Genomic DNA, 18,279 nt, shown 5'->3' with positions numbered 1-18,279 from the left:
TCTTCTCCTCCCCTCTGTCCCTTCCCCTGCTCAAGCGCACACTCCCTCTCTTTCAAATAAATAGTGAATTAAAAAATCCAATAGTTATGGACACCTGGGTGGCTCAATCAGTTAAGCATCTGCCTTCGGATCAGGTCATGATCTCAGAGTCCTGGTATTGAGTCCTACATGGGGCTCCTTGCTCACGAGGAGACTCCTTCTCCTTTTGCCTGTTGCTCTTCCTACTTGTTCTTGCTCTCTCTCTCTTCCTGACAAATAAATTTTTAAAAATCCTTTGAAAAATCCAATAGTTAAATATTAATTAATTGACCTTCACTTTGACATCAGGGAAGATAGGAATTTACCAGCCAATTTCAACAATATCTTTGCAAAATTAGTAGGCATCACTGAAAAGATGTATCATGACTTACAGCAACTAACAACGTACTTTTCTCATTTGGATCTGTGTACCTTTGTGAAGTATCATTTTTAGCAGTGACAGCCATGAAAACCCAGTATATCCATCCACTGAATTATGAAACAAACCACTGAATTGCTGTATCACAAAGTGATAAATCAAGATTTAAAAAATAACGAAAATGATTCAACCATGTTTCTCAATACTAGTAATAAGTAATTTTGCTTAAAATATTTTTACTTCAACTTTAATCAACTTTATTACTTTAAAATGTCTACTTTGAATTTGTTTTATAATGTGCATGATATATTATCAGTAGAGTAAATATACCCAATTATATATGTTAGTAGAGTACACACATACATAATTTTATGTACATATACATGTGTGGCATTTATGTCTTGTGCTTCAAGTTTTTATTAGGCACATGCAATCAGAGTAATTCAGAGATCACTGATTTAGAGGTTGGCAGGAAAGAGAAAAGATGGCAAAACAGATGAGTGAATAAGGATCCAAGAGATAAAAGGAAGATGAGAAAACAGTGTTACTGGAGATTGTAGGGAAATTTTTTTTTTTTTCAGATGATGAAATGGTTATCAGAGTGACGTTCAGCAGAAAGCTCAGGAACTGTGAGATCTGAGAAAAGGCCATGGGATTTATGACTGATGGCTCAAAAGTTATTGGTGAAAATATTTTCAGTCAAGTGGTAAGAATAGAAACCAGATTGCGCTCTGTAAATACCCAGATATTAAGTGAGTGGGAGGGAAAGAAAAAGACCAGGAAGAATAGATTACTCTTACTAAAGCTTGGCAGAAAATGAATGAAGCAGTGGAGAGCAGGGTCAGAGAGTACAATGCAAGTGGGCAGAGTAATTGATAAAAGTCAAAGGGGGAGTGGAGGGGAGTGTCACAAAGGAGGAGGCTCTGACTTTAGAAAGAGGACAGTACCCTTTGTAAGAAAGATGAGAGATCAAGTGCATTTCTACGATGAGACAGGGAAAGCTGTGGGAATTGATTTCAGATGGCCACAATCTCAATCAATTACATGATTAAAGAACTTCCTAAGATTGCGGGATGCCAGGCGGTGACTGCGAGCTTGCTAAAAGAGGGAAAAAAAATTGAAATATTGTCTCTGGACCCCTCACAAAGAACTCAGAGATCCTCAGATAACTGAGAAAACTTGAGGACCTAGATATCACCTGGCAACATAAGAGTTAGATGAATCATACTCATCAAAATCATTTCTAACTCAGATAATAATATAGCAGTGTTTTACATCAGGTTGCCAGGAGAGATACCTTCCAAAGACTTACATGGAAGCCTGTGTATTCATACCCAGAAGGCTAAAATGATTTCAAATGTAATTTTTTAAGAAATGAATTTAGAATACTTTTCCTAGACACAGAACTATTATATGGTACATTGCCGTTCCCATCTGCCATCTGCAGCAAGTGTTGCTCTGCTGGACACTTTTCAAATGCTATTCATATGTCTACTGATTAAACACTAATTGCACGAAAAACTAATCTAAACAAAAAATATGTCACATACTTTATTCTACTGTAATTTCTGTTTCTGTAATTCAGACCAAGATTAATTTTCCTGCCCTTTGCCCACAGATTGCCCCCACGATATTTGAGAGTTATGATTTTCCAATTAAAATAGGAGCTACGAAAGTTCGAACAATAGTTACGGGAATTAGTAATTTTACAGTTTGCAGGAAGACAAAATAAAGGGAAAGAAGAAAATTTATTTATATACAGAATTATTCCAGTGTCCATGAATCATTGTTAGTGAGCTGACCTTGGTATTTTGTAGGGAATGCCCTGACCATAGCAGCTCTGATACAGCAAACCCTTTGGCATGCTTGTCCATTATCTGGAGTGACGTTGCTAACGTCTTTGAGGGCTTGAGGGCAGCCGGATCTCTCATTTATCTCCTTAAGATTAATAAATGTACAGATTAGCTGTCTCTTCTGGCCTAATTTTCAAATAAAGATATATTGGTTAAGCCTTGCTTCAAGTGTCCATTTCATTTATGCCTAAATTTATAGAAGATCAGAATAGCAAGAGGCAGATTGAATTGAGCTTGACAAAAGGGTGTGAAGAGGTTCTTTACCCTGAGTACTCTGAAGGAAAATTCTTAAACTTGTTTAAATCAAACACAGTGTGTGATTATATTGAGTTCTTCCTGCTCTCATGAGCTAGGATTTGCTTTTTCCCAAGAGGGTGGTCAAATCAACATCAAATCAGGATGCTGGGTCTTCTAGAAATCAATCTATCTAGTTCCCTAGGGAAGATAGAGAAAGAAGCAACTGAAATATATGCATACTAATAATATCTTTCCTTAATACATGATATGTTCTAGAAAGATGTCTTTGAAAATGAAGGTTTAAAGGAGTCTTAACAATGAATTATTTCTTTCCCAGAGAACATGGTACAATCTTTGATATGTGATGCCTGATGATAGTTCCAGTTCTCTAGTAGTTCCAGCAGGGAGGGATTTGTTTTCTTGGATCTGGTCTCAGTAAATTCAGCAGGTAGAAGAAGTTCTTGAAGGGCTGAGATGGAAAGCTGTCATTTTTTTTTTTTTTTCCATCAAAGCAAGTAGGGAAGCAGATACAGGCATTCTGCCCCACCCCCCCATAGGCCAATTGCCTCTTCTCTGATCCAAGGGAAAGAGCAGGGCAGATAGAAGACCCCAAATCTTCAATGTCCTGAACTTCTGGTGGTACTTGCAGCAGGGGAGAAAGGGATCTGTCCCACTTGTTCACTACAATTGGGTCAAGAGTGTCTAAACATGATCTGTTATTACTGAGGTCCCCAGTTAGCTGCCAGTTCAGAGTCCAGCCAGCATGGTCCCATTTGAAGAAGGTGTGTTTGGTTGAAGCAGGGTAGGGGAAGCCCTTGCTGAAGAGGGTAAGGGATACTAGCAAAGAGTCTCACATGGGAGGGCCACAGCCTGGAACTCTGGGACGGGCAGAAGAGGTGACAGTGGGCTTTTGATGCACTGATGAAATGAAGCCTGCCAACCACAGCACTGGGCAAACCCCCTAAGGCTACAAGGGACAGGAAAGGTGCCAAAGATGATTTGTTGGGATTGGAGGAACAAGCTCAAAAGGACTCTCTTGCAGTTGGTATAAAGAACATATTCGGGGCACCTGGGTGGCTCAGTGGGTTAAAGCCTCTGCCTTCGGCTCAGGTCATGATCCCAGAGTCCTGGGATCGAGCCCCTGAATCGGGCCCTCTGCTCAGCAGGGAGCCTGCCGCCTGCCTTTCTGCCTGCCTCTCTGCCTACTTGTGATCTCTGTCTGTCAAATAAATAAATAAAATCTTTTTTTTTTAAAAGATCATATTCTGCATAAAAAGACAGTTTATTACTATAGATGGATGATTTTATGAAACCTCACGTTATTGTCTGAAAGAGAGGACTGTTTATATGGATGATCAACTTCAAATTATTTTTCAGTTTAGATTCTTGCTTGTTTAAATATTTTCCTCAGAAAAACCAAACATTTGCCTCCATTTAATTGGGTCTTTAAAATGCACCATGAGAAATTTATTAGTTTTTTTAAACCCCTTAATAATCTTCTGAATTATTTATGGTGATTCAACCATATAACAAAAGAGAAAACACACATACACATTAAAAGACAGATGCATAAAGGATTACATGTTCTCCTGGAATGATAATTTGAATATTCAAACCTGTGTTTCTTATGATTGGATTTGGAACTTCATTTATTTATTTTAATGTATAGTTTCTGAATTACTGTTACCACTATTCTTAAGTATAATTTAATTCTGAGGAAGAAAAGTTACTTAAGGAGAAATTTCCTCCCAAATATCACTTGAAATGTCTTCTCACATATCCCTTGAATTCACTTTTCTGAAGTGAAAAAGTATAGGCTGTGGAAAGGAGCAGTTGTTTATATAAGGAGAGAAGAGGATGCTTTTTTTAGTCTGTTAGGAGAGTGATTGATTTTTTTTCTTTTAACCAAGTAAAAAGTAAAGTACGTTATCTGGGATACTTTGTGTTGTGTAAAATGTGAATGATGGTTAGTCCCTGGGTCAAGACAGGCCCTGTGTGACTTTCTAGAAAAAATGAGTTTAGCCCTTGGGGAGAAAGGACACAAACGAATGTAATCACAAACCTGGAATCTCAATGAATTGTTTGGAAAAGGATGATTGTTTTCCCAACAACATGGCCATAGGTAAGAGATGAAAGAGGAAAGATGGATTTGAAAAAAGAAAATATTTTGGGGGATAACGTTTATTTGTTCCTTTCTCCTTCATAAGAAAAATATTGAGCGTCTTATAATTGGATCATTGCTTTCAACAGGAACCCTAAAAGCAATATACAAACTACAAGCTAAGAATAACATGAAAAATAATTCAATAGTCATTTTATATGAGCAGGCAGGATTATAACAACTCATTTCCAATGATAACTTAAGTCAAAATTACACAAAACAAACAGGGTTTATTTTTGAACTACACCTATAGAATGGTCAGAAAGACTTGATGTGTGCCAGTTCAAATTTATCTCTATTCCTCTCTATTCTCTGCACACATTTTATTTTTCTCGTTTTCCTCTGGACTTAATCTTCAGGTTGAAGGCTTGACATCATTGAAGTAGTACCTGGCGGAGTTTTATTTCTTCCATTATTGTCAGGTCACAATTTCTTCCCCAGGGAATATAGAGCCAATGTGTATACATACTAAGTTCTCAATTTCTCTAATATAACCATTCTTTGATTTATAATTTTCACAGATAGTAACCAATCTAACTTGAGCCACAGAGATAGATGGGATACCATATAGTGTTTGCAAGGATTGCAACAGTGAATTTATTTAAAACCACAAAATTTGCAATGTGTGTTTTTTTAACAGATCAAACAAGTTAAAATATGTGTTCCTTTCAAATACATACTAAGTGTTACTGTTAAAAGTGACTGCATATCACTTCTAACATAGGAACATGTGACGATGTTGTATCCATTGATAGACTAGCCAAAGAAAAAGTCATAAAAATTAAGTCTATATTTACTCATGCATTTCTCCATTAATTTAGTATGTAGTTATTTAATACCTACTATATTTAAAACACTGAGCTAGGGGCGCCTGGGTGGCTCCGTCAGTTAAGGGTCTGCCTTCAACACAGGTCCTGATCCTGGGGTCCTGGGATCAAGTCCCACAGGTGCTCCCTGCTCAGCGAGGAGTCTGCTTCTTCCTCCCCCTCTGTCCACCCCCCTACTCGTGCTCTCTTTCTCTTTTCAATAAATAAATAAATTAAAAAAAATTTTTTTAAGCCCTGTGATAAGGACTGAGAACAACGAATAGGACAAGCATAGTCCTTATTCTGAGTGAGTTTGTATTTTAACCAGATAGATAGACATTAAACACTAAACCAGGTATTATTTAATTATATTGTGAAAACTGCATCACGGTGGAACTACAAGGTACTCAAAGACTAGAGAATAAAGGTGCTGGCTAAATGCTACATGGTGAGGGAAAACCTGCAGGAATTTGAGACATACTTCGTAAAATTAAGGAGGAAGACTTTGTGAAGAATGTTCTAGGCAAACAGAAAAGCTGAGCCTTAAGATAAGAAGGAAGAGTGGTGTAATGGTAGAGTTAAAAGACATTAGAATCAGAAACTAGAGTGCTGATCATGGCACACAGGCCTAGAGTCATCTCATTTAATAAATCTCTCCTTACCCCTGGAGTCATAAACACATAGACAGTAAGTTAAGCCATGTGATCATTGGAATTATCCAGGATGGTACAAAGAAAACTGGATCAATAACAAAACTTTGAGAAAGTCTTAACAGTCAATTGTTTAGGTAAAGAATGTCAAACCAAAAAAGGGACTAAGAACGAAGAGTGAGAGAGGTAGGAGGGACATCAAAGCCAAGAAAAGGGAGTGACTAGACATGTCAAATGTTGCTGAGGGGTAAAGCAACATAAAATCTGACACTCTACTGGCCAGATGAAAGTTTTCAAACTGGGATGGATATTGTGTAGAGAACAAAGGAAAATGAACGTAGAAGGCTGGTGGGTATAGAGAAAGCAAAGGGATCAGTGGAGCTCGGATTCTGGTGAGGCCCAAGAACTATCCTAGTGGAAAAAGCAGTATTGGAGATGGGAGCTTGGCTGGACTACAGACAATAAAGAATAGGAGATTAGGTGAGAGAGAGAGGAACACCCTTAGTCATTTTGGAGGTGGAAAAGGTTATGACAGGTTTCAGGTCTGATTCTGGGGATGAAAGTCTAAGGTAGAGAAGTGAAAAGTTCATTTTTAATAAAGAGATCCAGTCAGGATATTGAGTAGAATGTCTGTGTAGATGTGAACATCAACCAGGATCTTGGGGCGATCAATAGTCATTTTATATGAGCAGGCAGGATTATAACAACTCATAGCGAAAGCTATGATCTAGTCTTTTTATGAAGGATGGATTGTGACTAGACATTAGTAGATAGTTGGTTCCAGCAAGAGGGGAGATGGTGCATAACTAGCTGACAGGAATATCAAAGAAGCAAGGATATTTAGCAAGGAGGGAAAGAAACAATGGACAGTAAAATGGGCAAGAATATCACCAACCTGAGAGTATCTAGGGTGTGGAGGAATAAGCAGCCATCTTTGTTTGCAGGAGAAATACTGTCTTCAATGGAGAATGGAATTTTAGTCAAGGTAAGGAGGTAGAGACAATGTTCTGAAACAAAGCTGAATATGCAGTGAAAATTGCAAACTACAGAGAAAAGTTCTGAAGGCACTGTGGAGGAATCCAAGGGATAAGAAAGAAAAGAGAGAAAGAGGAAGGGATTGATGATTAATGGAAGGCGATTGGGCAGTGAAGAATGGAGCATCGTGGGGAAAATCAGTATCTGTGAATGGTTTGGAGAACCAGGGAACTGGAGGGAGGGACTGACTATAAGTAGACAAGGTTGAGAGAATATGACAGGGTCATTAGCTTAAGAAACATCTACCTCCCATTACATTAGGACTAGGGAACAGGAGCCCATCTGTACCAAGTAAAGGTAAGGAGAGAGTGGAAAGAGAGTGGAGAACTTGACACGGCTTGACTAGATAGAGGAGACCCCATTGTGGGGGTGCCTCTAGAAAAATGGGGTTCTTAATTATTGAAACGCTAATGTGTTCATAAAATGCCCAATCTGCCAGAGGTTTGCACCCAGATGCACCAGGCCTGTGTAGTACTTGACCCATTATGATCTATCAGCCTTGATCTGCTCAGCCTACAGATTTCAGGTTTAAGAACTTTATTGAAATTCTGTGTTTCTTCTTTGAAGTCTGGGGTATATTATAATACACAAAATTCTCATGACCTTACATTTCCCCCTCAATGTTTTAATATTATCAATTGAAATTAATAATTGTTTTAATCCTGTCAATTGAATTTTTAATATTACCGATTGAAATTGCTATGAAAAAGCAAGTAGCTACGTTTCTTGTTTAATCTAGTTTATTTCTCAGTACTGAAAAACTATGATTTAATACTCATCTAATCATTTGAAATAATAATATACTTTCCAAAGGCATCTAATATCAAAATCAGGAAAGTACTTAAATGCTGCTTCTTTTCAAAGCTATGTGCTAAGACAAACTATGTGTCAGGCCTGACAATAAATTTAAAAATTCAAACTGAGTGATGGACTTACATTTTTGTGGGCTGAGGATGAATCAAATATAAGCAGGTGTAGTAGTTTTGTTTTGATCAATGCTGATATTCAAATTCTGATCTTTTGAGTGGCCCTCTGTAGTATTACCTGGATCCCAACTTTTGTTATTAAAGAAGGAATTTGAGATTTATCTACAAATGACTTACCACACTCTTATCTTTTAAAGATTTTATTTATTTATTTGTGGGTATGTGTGAAAGAGAGGTAGCACAAGCAGAGGTAGTGGTAGGCAGAGAGAGAAGCAGGATCCCTGCTGATCAGGGAGCCCAGTGTGGCACTAGATCCCAAGACCCTGGGATCATGGTCTGAGCCAAAGGCAGACACTTAACTGACTGAGGCACCCATGCATCCCACACACTCTAGCTTAATTCTCCACTTAAACAATTTAAGAAACTATGTTTAAACCATTTAAAGTCTGAGACTATGTCATATTTACATATCACATTTTATATATTACATTTGTTTTCTCATACCCAGTATTTGGGATTCTATAGATAAATGGCTCTTGGAGATATCAAGAGCTCTTGGAGATATCATTTATCATTTATCTATTGCCACACAATGCTGCATACTCACCAGAAAAACTTAACTCATATAGCTAAAACCACATTATTTAGTCCTTGAAGATGTGGGGTTCAGCTGACCTTACTTAGTTTCAACTGACCTATGCTGGGTTCACCCAGATATCTGGGGTTCCCTTTGGCTATTGACCATCTCAGCTCTGAGGACTAGGGTAAACTGACTTTACTTTCTGTCCTGCCGAACTTCCAGCAATCTAGTCTAGGCATGACATAGTAAAAGGACAAGAGTGATCAAAGTCAATTGTGCAAGTATCTTTCAAGTCTCTGTCTATGTCCATGTGCCAATATCTTATTAATCCAGAACAAGTCACATGTATGAGTCAGAAGTCAGAGTAGGAGGACATGGCAAAATTACATGGAAAGGCCCTGGATACGGAGAGAGGTGCAAAATCAGGGCCGTCAGTGCAACCAGTCCACCGCACGCAGTGGCATGAAGAGCACTGGATCCCTAAAGGTTGGGAGACTTATCCCTGAGGCTCAGCACCATTCATTCTGTTTATTTGGGCCAATTATTTAATTATGGTGGGCCGTAATTTCCTTATTGGCCCTTTCCGAACTTTAAAAGCCTTTCCATCAAGCTTCTAATGAAGCTTTTAATAAATTTAATGCTACACATGGTCTGTAGGAGGAACTTAAGGAAAATGTTCATCATTCTTCCTTGAGTGAACCAAAATGGTTAATGTGGATGGCCAAAGTTGACTGGCTAACTTTGACTGCAGAATACTATGTAGCCATATTTAAACTGAAAAAATTCCAATCTGAATTTGGATATGAAGCAAAGCGCTGAAAGTTCCATTTCCTACTTAGGTCTTTAGTTTTTGCTCTTATCTGATGATTCTTTTGAAGCATACAATATGATAGAATAACATCAAACACTATGACATCTCTTATATGGGAGATGTGTTTTAAGGTCCATTGATGTTGTGTGTTAATAATTCATTGTTAGGATGAATTATTATTCTTAAACTGACTGGAGGAGCTTTGTCAAGTTTGAATTATGCTGATACAAATGTGGGTTAATTTAAACTAGATGTTATGATTTGGTTTATAAAAAGTCTACAGATAATGCAGAAATGAAACCTGCTCTTCATTATACAATATGTAATTATGTGATATATAATGAAATGCTGGATAATTTAACTATAATAATAAAAACCGAGTGAAAATGTTTTAAATGAAAAATATCTTCTAAGTTTCACAAGAAGAAAATGATATACTCAAATGGGATTTGAAGATGATTTTCTGAGTCTGAGATGACTTATTCTGGTCACTTAGATCATCTCAAAAATTCCGTGCCTAGATTACCAAAATACGTTGACGGAAGTGTAATTTGTAAGTCACTTTGACATATAGAATGTTCTGATTCAGATATACAAACATAACTTGCCATGTGATAAATGTTTATCCTTGTCATATCTCTGGGAAGCATTTATTTTGGACTGATAATTTACTTGTGAAATCAGTCACTCTGGCCTGTGTCATTTCAGAGTCTCCATGTAGACATATCCAAGAAACTGCGCTCAAATCAAGCTGGCCTGGATTCAAAAGTACCAGTTGGTTGTCAAAGTGAGTTGGCCGAATTGGAGAAGGAGAGAAGCAAGAGTGGGGCAGCTCAACTAGCAGCGCCCAGTGTAACCACAGGTCGGTGAAGCCACATGTTACTGGTTTTAATTGTTTACATGCCACAAGCCTAATTTACAGATTCTAACTTCCAATTTGCTTGGAATATAAGGCTCCGTCAACGTGACTGCCTCAACAGCAAATCTCACTGAAATATTTTAGGGGTGTCTGGGTGCCCGCCCAACTCTTGATTTCAGCTCAAGTCATGATCTTGGGGTGTTAAGATCCAGCCCAGTGGTGGGCTCTGCATTCACTGGGGAGTCTACTTCAAGATTCTTTCTCTCTCTGCCCCCCACCCTGTTGTGTGCACTCTCTCTCTCTTGAATAAATAAACAAATCTTTAAAAAAAGAAATGTAGTTTTTTAAGAAAGATTTTATTTGTTTATTTGACAGAGATCACAAGTAGGCAGAGAGGCAGGTAGAGAGAGAGGAGGAAGGAGGCTCCCTGCTGAGCAGGGTCCTGGGATCATGACCTGAGCCGAAGGTAGAGGCTCTAACCCATTGAGCCACTCAGGCGCCCAAGAAATGTAGTTTTAAGTGCAGTATAATATTAAACACAATGATAGGTCTGTTCATTTTTCCTTTTTATTAGAGTTTTCTCATTTATGGTTTTCATGGCCAAGAAGTGTTTAATATTGCTTGTATTATCATGACAGTAATGTTTTTAAATTTTTGGTAGAATTAACAAAAGGATTAATGGGTTGAGAAAAGGTTATAGTAATTGAGATGTCTTTAAACTTAAAGATGTGTCAGATAAATAACCTAATGTAGATTTGAATTACAATAGTTTTGTTTCTAGAGATGATGATCTGATATTTTTTTATCTCTACTAAAAGCAAAACAAGAGTAAATGGACTTCCGGAGAAGTTGACAACGTTTAGACTAACTTCTATATTGTAGAAATCTGGGATGAGTTAGCAAGGGAAATGAGAATTTTCTTTCTTGGATATATTTTAGACACACCAAAGCAGCTCAATTTCTATCACACTTTATCTTTGAAACTTCACATTTCGTTTGTAGGAAAATGGAAATTGTAATTATTCTTAAGCATATGGTTTGTTCCTTTCCCCTCCTTATTTGGTTTTGTAGCTAGCACTTTTTTTTTTTCCCCTCCAAGGGCATGTAAAAGTCAAAATACTAGATATAAAGTCTCTGAAGTGTTTCTGCTCAAACTCTGTCTGTACAATCTGGGTTCTTTCATGTAGTTAGCTTACTGGCTTTTGACACTTGTATAAAAATATCCCATAGAGCTTTTCTTATTGCCTTTTCATTGACTCTTGTCGAGTGATAAAAATGAAATCCTGGGAAGGGCTTTGAAAACCACGCATATTGCAATTCCTGCAAATTTCAAATACTAATCAAGCATGACTATAAAGAAACAAGTACTGCAGTGAATATTGCTATAGCGTGTTGAGTCTCAAGACATTATTAATTCATTGAAAACTTTTTTTTTCCCCTTAAGATTATGGATCCTAAAAAGTACCAGATAGTGAAATTCCCGAGATCAGAGTTTTTGTTTCAATCATGGGAAACTTATCTGATCCCTGTGTGTGCATCTTCCCGGGTTGGTGTGGGACAGCCCCAGCTTTGCCCCCTGGATGGATAGTGCCAGGGGTGTTCCAGACCAGGGCAGCACCTGCTGGAACATGTTGCCTGTAAGTGGTGGCTTAAGAAAAAAAAAGACTTGGAATTACAGTAGTGTTTTTTTTTTTAAGATTTTATTTATTTGTTTGTTTGTTTGTTTAATTTGAGAGAGAGAGAGAGAGCACAAGCAGGGGAAGCAGTCGAGGGAGAGGAAGAAGAAGGCACCCTGCTGAGCAGGGAGCCCAATGCAGGACTCGATTCCAGGATGCTGGCATCATGCCCTGACCCGAAGGCAGATGCTTAACCAACTGAGCCACCCAGGTGCCCGTATAGTAGTGGTTTTAAGCAAGTGAGACTCCTAACTTTATTTAAGAAGAGTAAAATGACATTTCCCTATTTAGGTTAATTTCGACATGCATTTACTTAGAAATTATTTATCGTGTTCATTTGGGAAATAGCTTCAAAAATACAGAAGTCAGGTGTAACAAAAATAAAATTTTTCAAACTTTGTTTTTGTCTTGTACAATACAATATATGTGTCTTTATTTGGCAAAAAGAAAAAAAGAAAAAAAGACTCCTTGGATCTCTATTTAACATTTACCATGTTCCCTAGTTCGCCGATCTCAGAATATCCAGTAGCCACCGTGGAGTTCAGGAGGAGCAAATGATACCCTTTCTGAACTTTCCCCTTTTTCATCCTTAGACATAAGTCAGTTCTTTCCTAAATTCTTTTTGGGCGAGAATGCCAATTTTAGAGTCTTTGTAGTACATCCCGGACAAAAACCAAAAATCTTATGAAGACCAGGGTGCTGCTTCTCCAGGTTTGCTCCTTCTGGACAGCCAGATCTTACTCTTCCAGTTAGATGACGTAGAACCAATTCAAATATGTATCTAATAATTATACCAAAGGAAATTCTTTATTTTGGAATTGAATAGAAATAACTAGAAGATTTGCTGTGAATGTTGCAAGCACACCATGCAAGGAGAGTTTGCTCTACTGCAGCCTGGAGGGCAATAAATTGCACCTCAGGATCACTGCCATCAGGCCCGGCTCCTCTTCCCTAAGCAACTGATGAAAAGGCTTCACCTGATCTCCTGCATGACCTTCTTCTGTGGGTCCTTGATTCACTCTGGTTGCTTGGCAGCTTGGCAATGCCCACATCTTATTTTAGGAACCTTGTTATTAAGTCTGTACATTGTTTTGTCCATAAATTACTAAAAGAACAGTCCTCTGAAAGTAGGATGATTAAGTGGCTAACATTTGGAGTCTGAACTCAGACTGCTGGGTTTAAATCTCGGCTTCCACTTGCGAGCTGTATACCATGAGCAATTTGTTAATGTCTCTGTCTCTTTATTTCTGAAATCAGGTTAATAACAGTACTACACCATCGACTATTTTGAAGACTACATTAGAGGAAATAGGTTAAAGTTTGTATAGGACATCATAGACTCCAGTTGAGGTGTAGGTGTTAGAACTAACTTCTGCATTTTTATGAGCTGGTTGCTAAGAAGAACTTGGCTTCCAGACGGTATCTTCTGCACGGTGCTGGCTGTGCCAACGTGCTGTGGTTCTTGTGGTTCCTCATTTTCTGCTGGCACCTTTTCCCCTTGAAAATTATATCCTCCCGGGAACTCCATGGCCCCTCTGAATTCCGTGGTCATGGACGGCAAGTGGAAACCTTCTTTGAAGATGAGTCACTGACTCCTCTGAGTCCAAGAAATAGTGTAATTTTGCAAAGGCCTGGAAGTCCTGACCTTCCCTAATGGACAACTTCCCCACCTTCCCCCAGCCACAGTAGCTCAGGAAGAGCACAGGACTCCACTGGTTATTATTTTTGGTAGACAACATGTGTGAAGACCCAATGTTTGTTTTCAGCGACTTGTTTCATGCCTCATTCCCTGGTTGGGGCATTTATTGAGAAATGATCTCAGAAACAACACATAAAGCAGAGGGACAAAAACAGGTCTGGGCAGAGGGGGAAGCTGAGTCATCATACAGTCATGACAAAGACCTTTGCTGATCCCACCAGAAGCCCTGGAGCTGGTGTGGCTCTTCGGAGTTGTGCTGTGTTGAGATGAGGGGGCCAGACCTTTATAGCCCCTGCATCACTCAATCACTGGATACTGCAACTTCTGAGAAGGCCTGTGGGTGAGGTGGCTTCCTTCAGTTGAGGGCAAAGTCTCATGGTATCAGAATATGACCAGCAAGCTGTAAAGAGGATCTGATTATTATGTAGGTCACTCATGAATTGCAGAGATCGCTTCTGGTGGTCGGACTAACTGAACAAGGGTTTCTTCCTTCTGTGTCTCTTAGAAACTGCACTATGCCAGAAAAGATAGTCATTTAAATATGCTTATTTGTTTTTGCCCTGCATAAATGTTCTCCACTGAACAAATTTTATACTCTATCTTGAACAAAGTTATCTAATGGAATTTCCTTTCTTTTGAAATTTCAGATATGTCCTTCTAATTATTCCTCCATCTTTAGATTAAATTCATGCCATGACCTGTCCTCCATAAATTCAACTTGTTAAGTAGTGAGAAGAGCCTTAGGCCAGAAAACAAAAAGCAGATACCCTAAGGTCTAGTCCCTGCTCTGCCACAGTTAGATGTTTTGCCCTTCATAGACCATTTCATTTTCCTGAGTTATACTTTCTTCACCCAAATAGGAAGCATACCAAGTAATCTTTGTGCCCTGTCAGTTCTGAATGCATGGGATTCTGTGGTCTATTCTGATAACCATCGAGCAATACAACTGTTGGTCATCCTTAAGCAAGATTCACATAGAAGTAATTCACCACAGGTAAGAAGCTACATATTGTGGTACATTAAATAAGGGAGAGAAGACAAGCTCCATGGAAAAATTCATCACTGAGGTCAAAGTAGAAGCTACAAATGAAGAATGGATCCACAGGAAAATAAAGAATTTTAAAGATTTTATTTATTTATTTGAGAGAGAGAGAGTGAACAGGGAGAGGGAGAGAGAGACAGAATCTTTAGTAGAATCCCAGCTGAGCACAGAGCCTGCCTTGGGGCTCCATCCCATGATCCTGAGATCATGACCTGAGCTGAAAGCATGAGTCAGATGCTTAACCCACTGAACCACCCAGATGCCCCCCAAAATTTTTATACTGGGTTTAACTTAACCTTAATATTTAATCTAAACTTCAGATTTTACTTATATTATGAGAAATAAAACATGAGGTGGTTCTGTATGAGAATGACCTTGAGAGTTAGACAAGACCAGTGTTCTGTCTTAAAGACCTTGACTGATGAATGACAGAATACAGGCTATCAAGAGACAGGTACTTTAGATATCATAAAACATATTACTGTTTCACAATCTTAATAAAAGCACACTTCAATAATTCAGCATTATTGTAAATAGTGTGTAATTCCAAGCACAATAATTACTTTTACTCCAAAGACTAGAAAACCTGTTACATAAAATGTTGGATAATTTCAAACTGGTAATCAAAAAATCTGGTATATTAGTCATCCTTCTATTTAACAACAGTGCAGATTTTTCATAATACAAACAAAACAACGACACGGTAGAATTTCTTTCCCGTTTCTAGGGAATACAGTCTTAGCTTGGAAGTACTTACAGCCCAAAGTAAAATGTTGTAAGATTGCTCTTCATTTTAGAGCAACTTACTTCTCTCTTCTCAGAAGGTTTAAATGTAAAGAATATGCTGGAAGGAGAACCCATAGTCATTTCATTCTTTCGACAATCTTGAAATATCATTTCCTATTAGGCAGTTGTGTGAGTACTGACAGCCTTGCCCCTCTTCTTCCCTAGAGATTAATTTATTTCCTGCAGTGCTTGTTCTTCATGAAAAATCTGACTCGTCAGCCTTCCCCAATGGGAGATCTCATCAGTAGAATGTTAATTATAAAAGTAAAATCATATACCATATTGAAAGGGAAAAAAACACTTCTCTAAGCAAACAATCTTTTTCATGTCATTCCATTTCTTCTCTTTTCTTTTCTTTTCTTTTCACTCCACTCTATCCTCAATCTGTGGCTGGACAGGAACATCAATCACTGGGGAAACATTCTGCAGGATAGTGAAGTAAAGAGGGAAATATGCAGGCTTTGCAATCAGGCAGACCTAAGACTGAACTCTTATTTTGAAGAGTGTCACATTTTCTTGTGATTTTCTTTATCTGTAAAATGAGAATAAAAATGCCTGCCTCACATGAAATTGTGAATGCGAGTGGCACAGAGTAGACACAAAAAATTTATTATTATTATTATCATAGACTCAATCAACAGCTTTTGGTTAGCACTGTACTGATTGCTGTGGCATCATATTAACCATGTCTCATGTGGGTTTACCACAGAATCTATCAGAGATTTGAAGAAATATAGCTTCCAGCTATCAGGAGTCATGAGTATTAGATCAGGATGGACTATTGAGCAGCCTGTTTGAAGTCCTGTCTTCCTCTCCACTTCCTTTTTCTGTTCACTCCACTCGTATAGTTTTCATAATGCTCACTAAATGCTTAGAAACCTATTATATTTTTCACCAGTAAATTCTTGAGATAACCCAAAGGCTGTTTGCTAGTAGTTTTGTATCTCCCTAATTAGGACTTGACACTGCACTTGAGTTATATTTTCGAAAATTATTTTCTCTGAAATAAATATTGTCAATTTCTATTTGATTCCGTTTCAGAAATGAAACATGGGTGAATTAAATCTTGAGACAAAGAAGAGAATAGAATGACAGCAAAGGAGGGATGAAGTTGAGAAATACTAAATGAAAAATCAAAGTCAACTTTTTAAACCCAAAATGATCACTATTTTCGTACTCTGATTATGGTTAAGAGATCTGTTTAAGTAAATTAATTTTTTCTTGTTTCCCCTGTATTTTCTTATGATTTGAGTGTGACACTAGAGAGAAAGAGCAATCAAAGCATTAGATGATCAAGCAAAAAAAAGAGATGTCATGGTGCAAATTCATATACTACCTGAGACCTAAACCACAAGGTTGCTTACAAGCAGAGATGAGCTTCATGCGTGGTGTGCAAATTGTGATAGGTGGTATTCTTTCATAGGGCAAAATCCTACTGTTCTCCTGACCAATGACAGTACCTTAACCTGTGTAGAACAGGGAACTGGATACATATGGTGACCTCTGCCTTTGACTTTTATGGAATCATGCACAAATCATTGATTGATCCTTTTTAATGATAAATGCATTTTTTTCTTTTACAGTATGTTTTTTATTATTTTTAAATTTTTTTATTAATATGTAATGTATGATTAGCCCCAGGAGTACAGGTCTGTGAATCGCCAGGTTTATACACTTCACAGTGCTCACCATAGCACATATCTTCCCCAATGTCCATAACCCCACCACCCTCTCCCTACCCGCCTCCCCCGCAACCCCGCAACCTTCAGTTTGTTTTGTGAGATTGAGAGTCTCTTACGGTTTGTCTTCCTCCCAATCCCATCTTGTTTCATTTATTCTTTTCCAGCCCCCACACCCCCCACGTTGCCTCTCAACTTCCTCATATCAGGGTGATCATATGATAATTGTCTCTCTCTGATTGACTTATTTTGCTAAACATAATACCCTCTAGTTCCATCCACGTCGTCGCAAATGGCAAGATTTCATTTTGATAAATGCATTTTAAAACTACAGTTTACTTCTAAGAAATAAGTTTTTGAGTCTCTCCCCAATTCCTAAATTATTTTCATAATTAACTTTCAGTTCCTTTTTCTTTACTTCTAACCTTTTTTCTTGTTGGCAGATGAGGATCTTGCTTTTATCCATTATTCCAAACCAATTCTGTTTCTCATTTTATTAAAGAAATCTGTCTTTGTTCTGACCAATGAACAAAGCAAAGGAAAAAAGAACAGATGACAATAACTCTCAAAACTTATTGCAGTGATTCTCTAAGTTCTTGTGTATAAAAAAAAGTCACTTAATGAGCATGTTAAAAATACATATTCTTGGAATCTGCTCTCTAGAGAAAAATGGGCAAACTAGCAGTGGGAGAGTCTGTCCCATTGCCTGTTTTTGTATGTCTATGAGATAAGAACTTTTGTTTTTTCATTTTTAAGTGTTTGAAAGATTTAAAAAAAAAAGTATTTTCTGGCACATGAAAATTACATGAAAGTCAAATTTCATTATCTATATAAGGTTGACTTGCAACAAAAGCCACACACATTCATTTAATGTTGCCTATGGCTGCTTTTATACTGTATCAGCAGAATTGAGTGATTTTGACAGAAACCATATGTAAAGCCCAAGATATTTACTGTTGGACCCTTTAGAATAAAAGTTTTCCAACATCTGCTCTTAACAGTCTGATTCAGTAGTTCCCAGGTAGAAACTAGGAATCTCTTTTGACCTGTCTTTTGTAAGACTATGAGGCAGGAAGTCTTTG

At 37.9% G+C, this 18,279-nt stretch overlaps 1 protein-coding gene across 2 annotated transcripts in view; it reads left to right on the top strand.

Moving 5' to 3' along the window:
- Nucleotides 1-18,279, top strand: part of THEMIS (thymocyte selection associated) — a 184,435-nt gene that overhangs the window by 161,814 nt on the left and 4,342 nt on the right. The window contains exon 5 of one of the 2 annotated variants that reach the window (XM_032862499.1): nt 10,165-10,318. The exons of the other annotated variant lie outside the window; for it this stretch is intronic. Within the exon in view, the coding sequence (XP_032718390.1) occupies nt 10,165-10,318 (154 nt within the window). The remainder of the gene's footprint in view (nt 1-10,164; nt 10,319-18,279) is intronic. 2 annotated transcript variants of the gene reach the window in all.

The sequence above is a fragment of the Lontra canadensis genome, unplaced genomic scaffold (assembly GCF_010015895.1).
Source record: "Lontra canadensis isolate GAN:19392208 unplaced genomic scaffold, GSC_riverotter_1.0 scaffold23, whole genome shotgun sequence".
Classification (NCBI taxonomy): domain Eukaryota; kingdom Metazoa; phylum Chordata; class Mammalia; order Carnivora; family Mustelidae; genus Lontra; species Lontra canadensis.
Note: the sequence above shows the minus strand (reverse complement) of the source record. Positions and strands in the feature narration are given on the sequence as shown.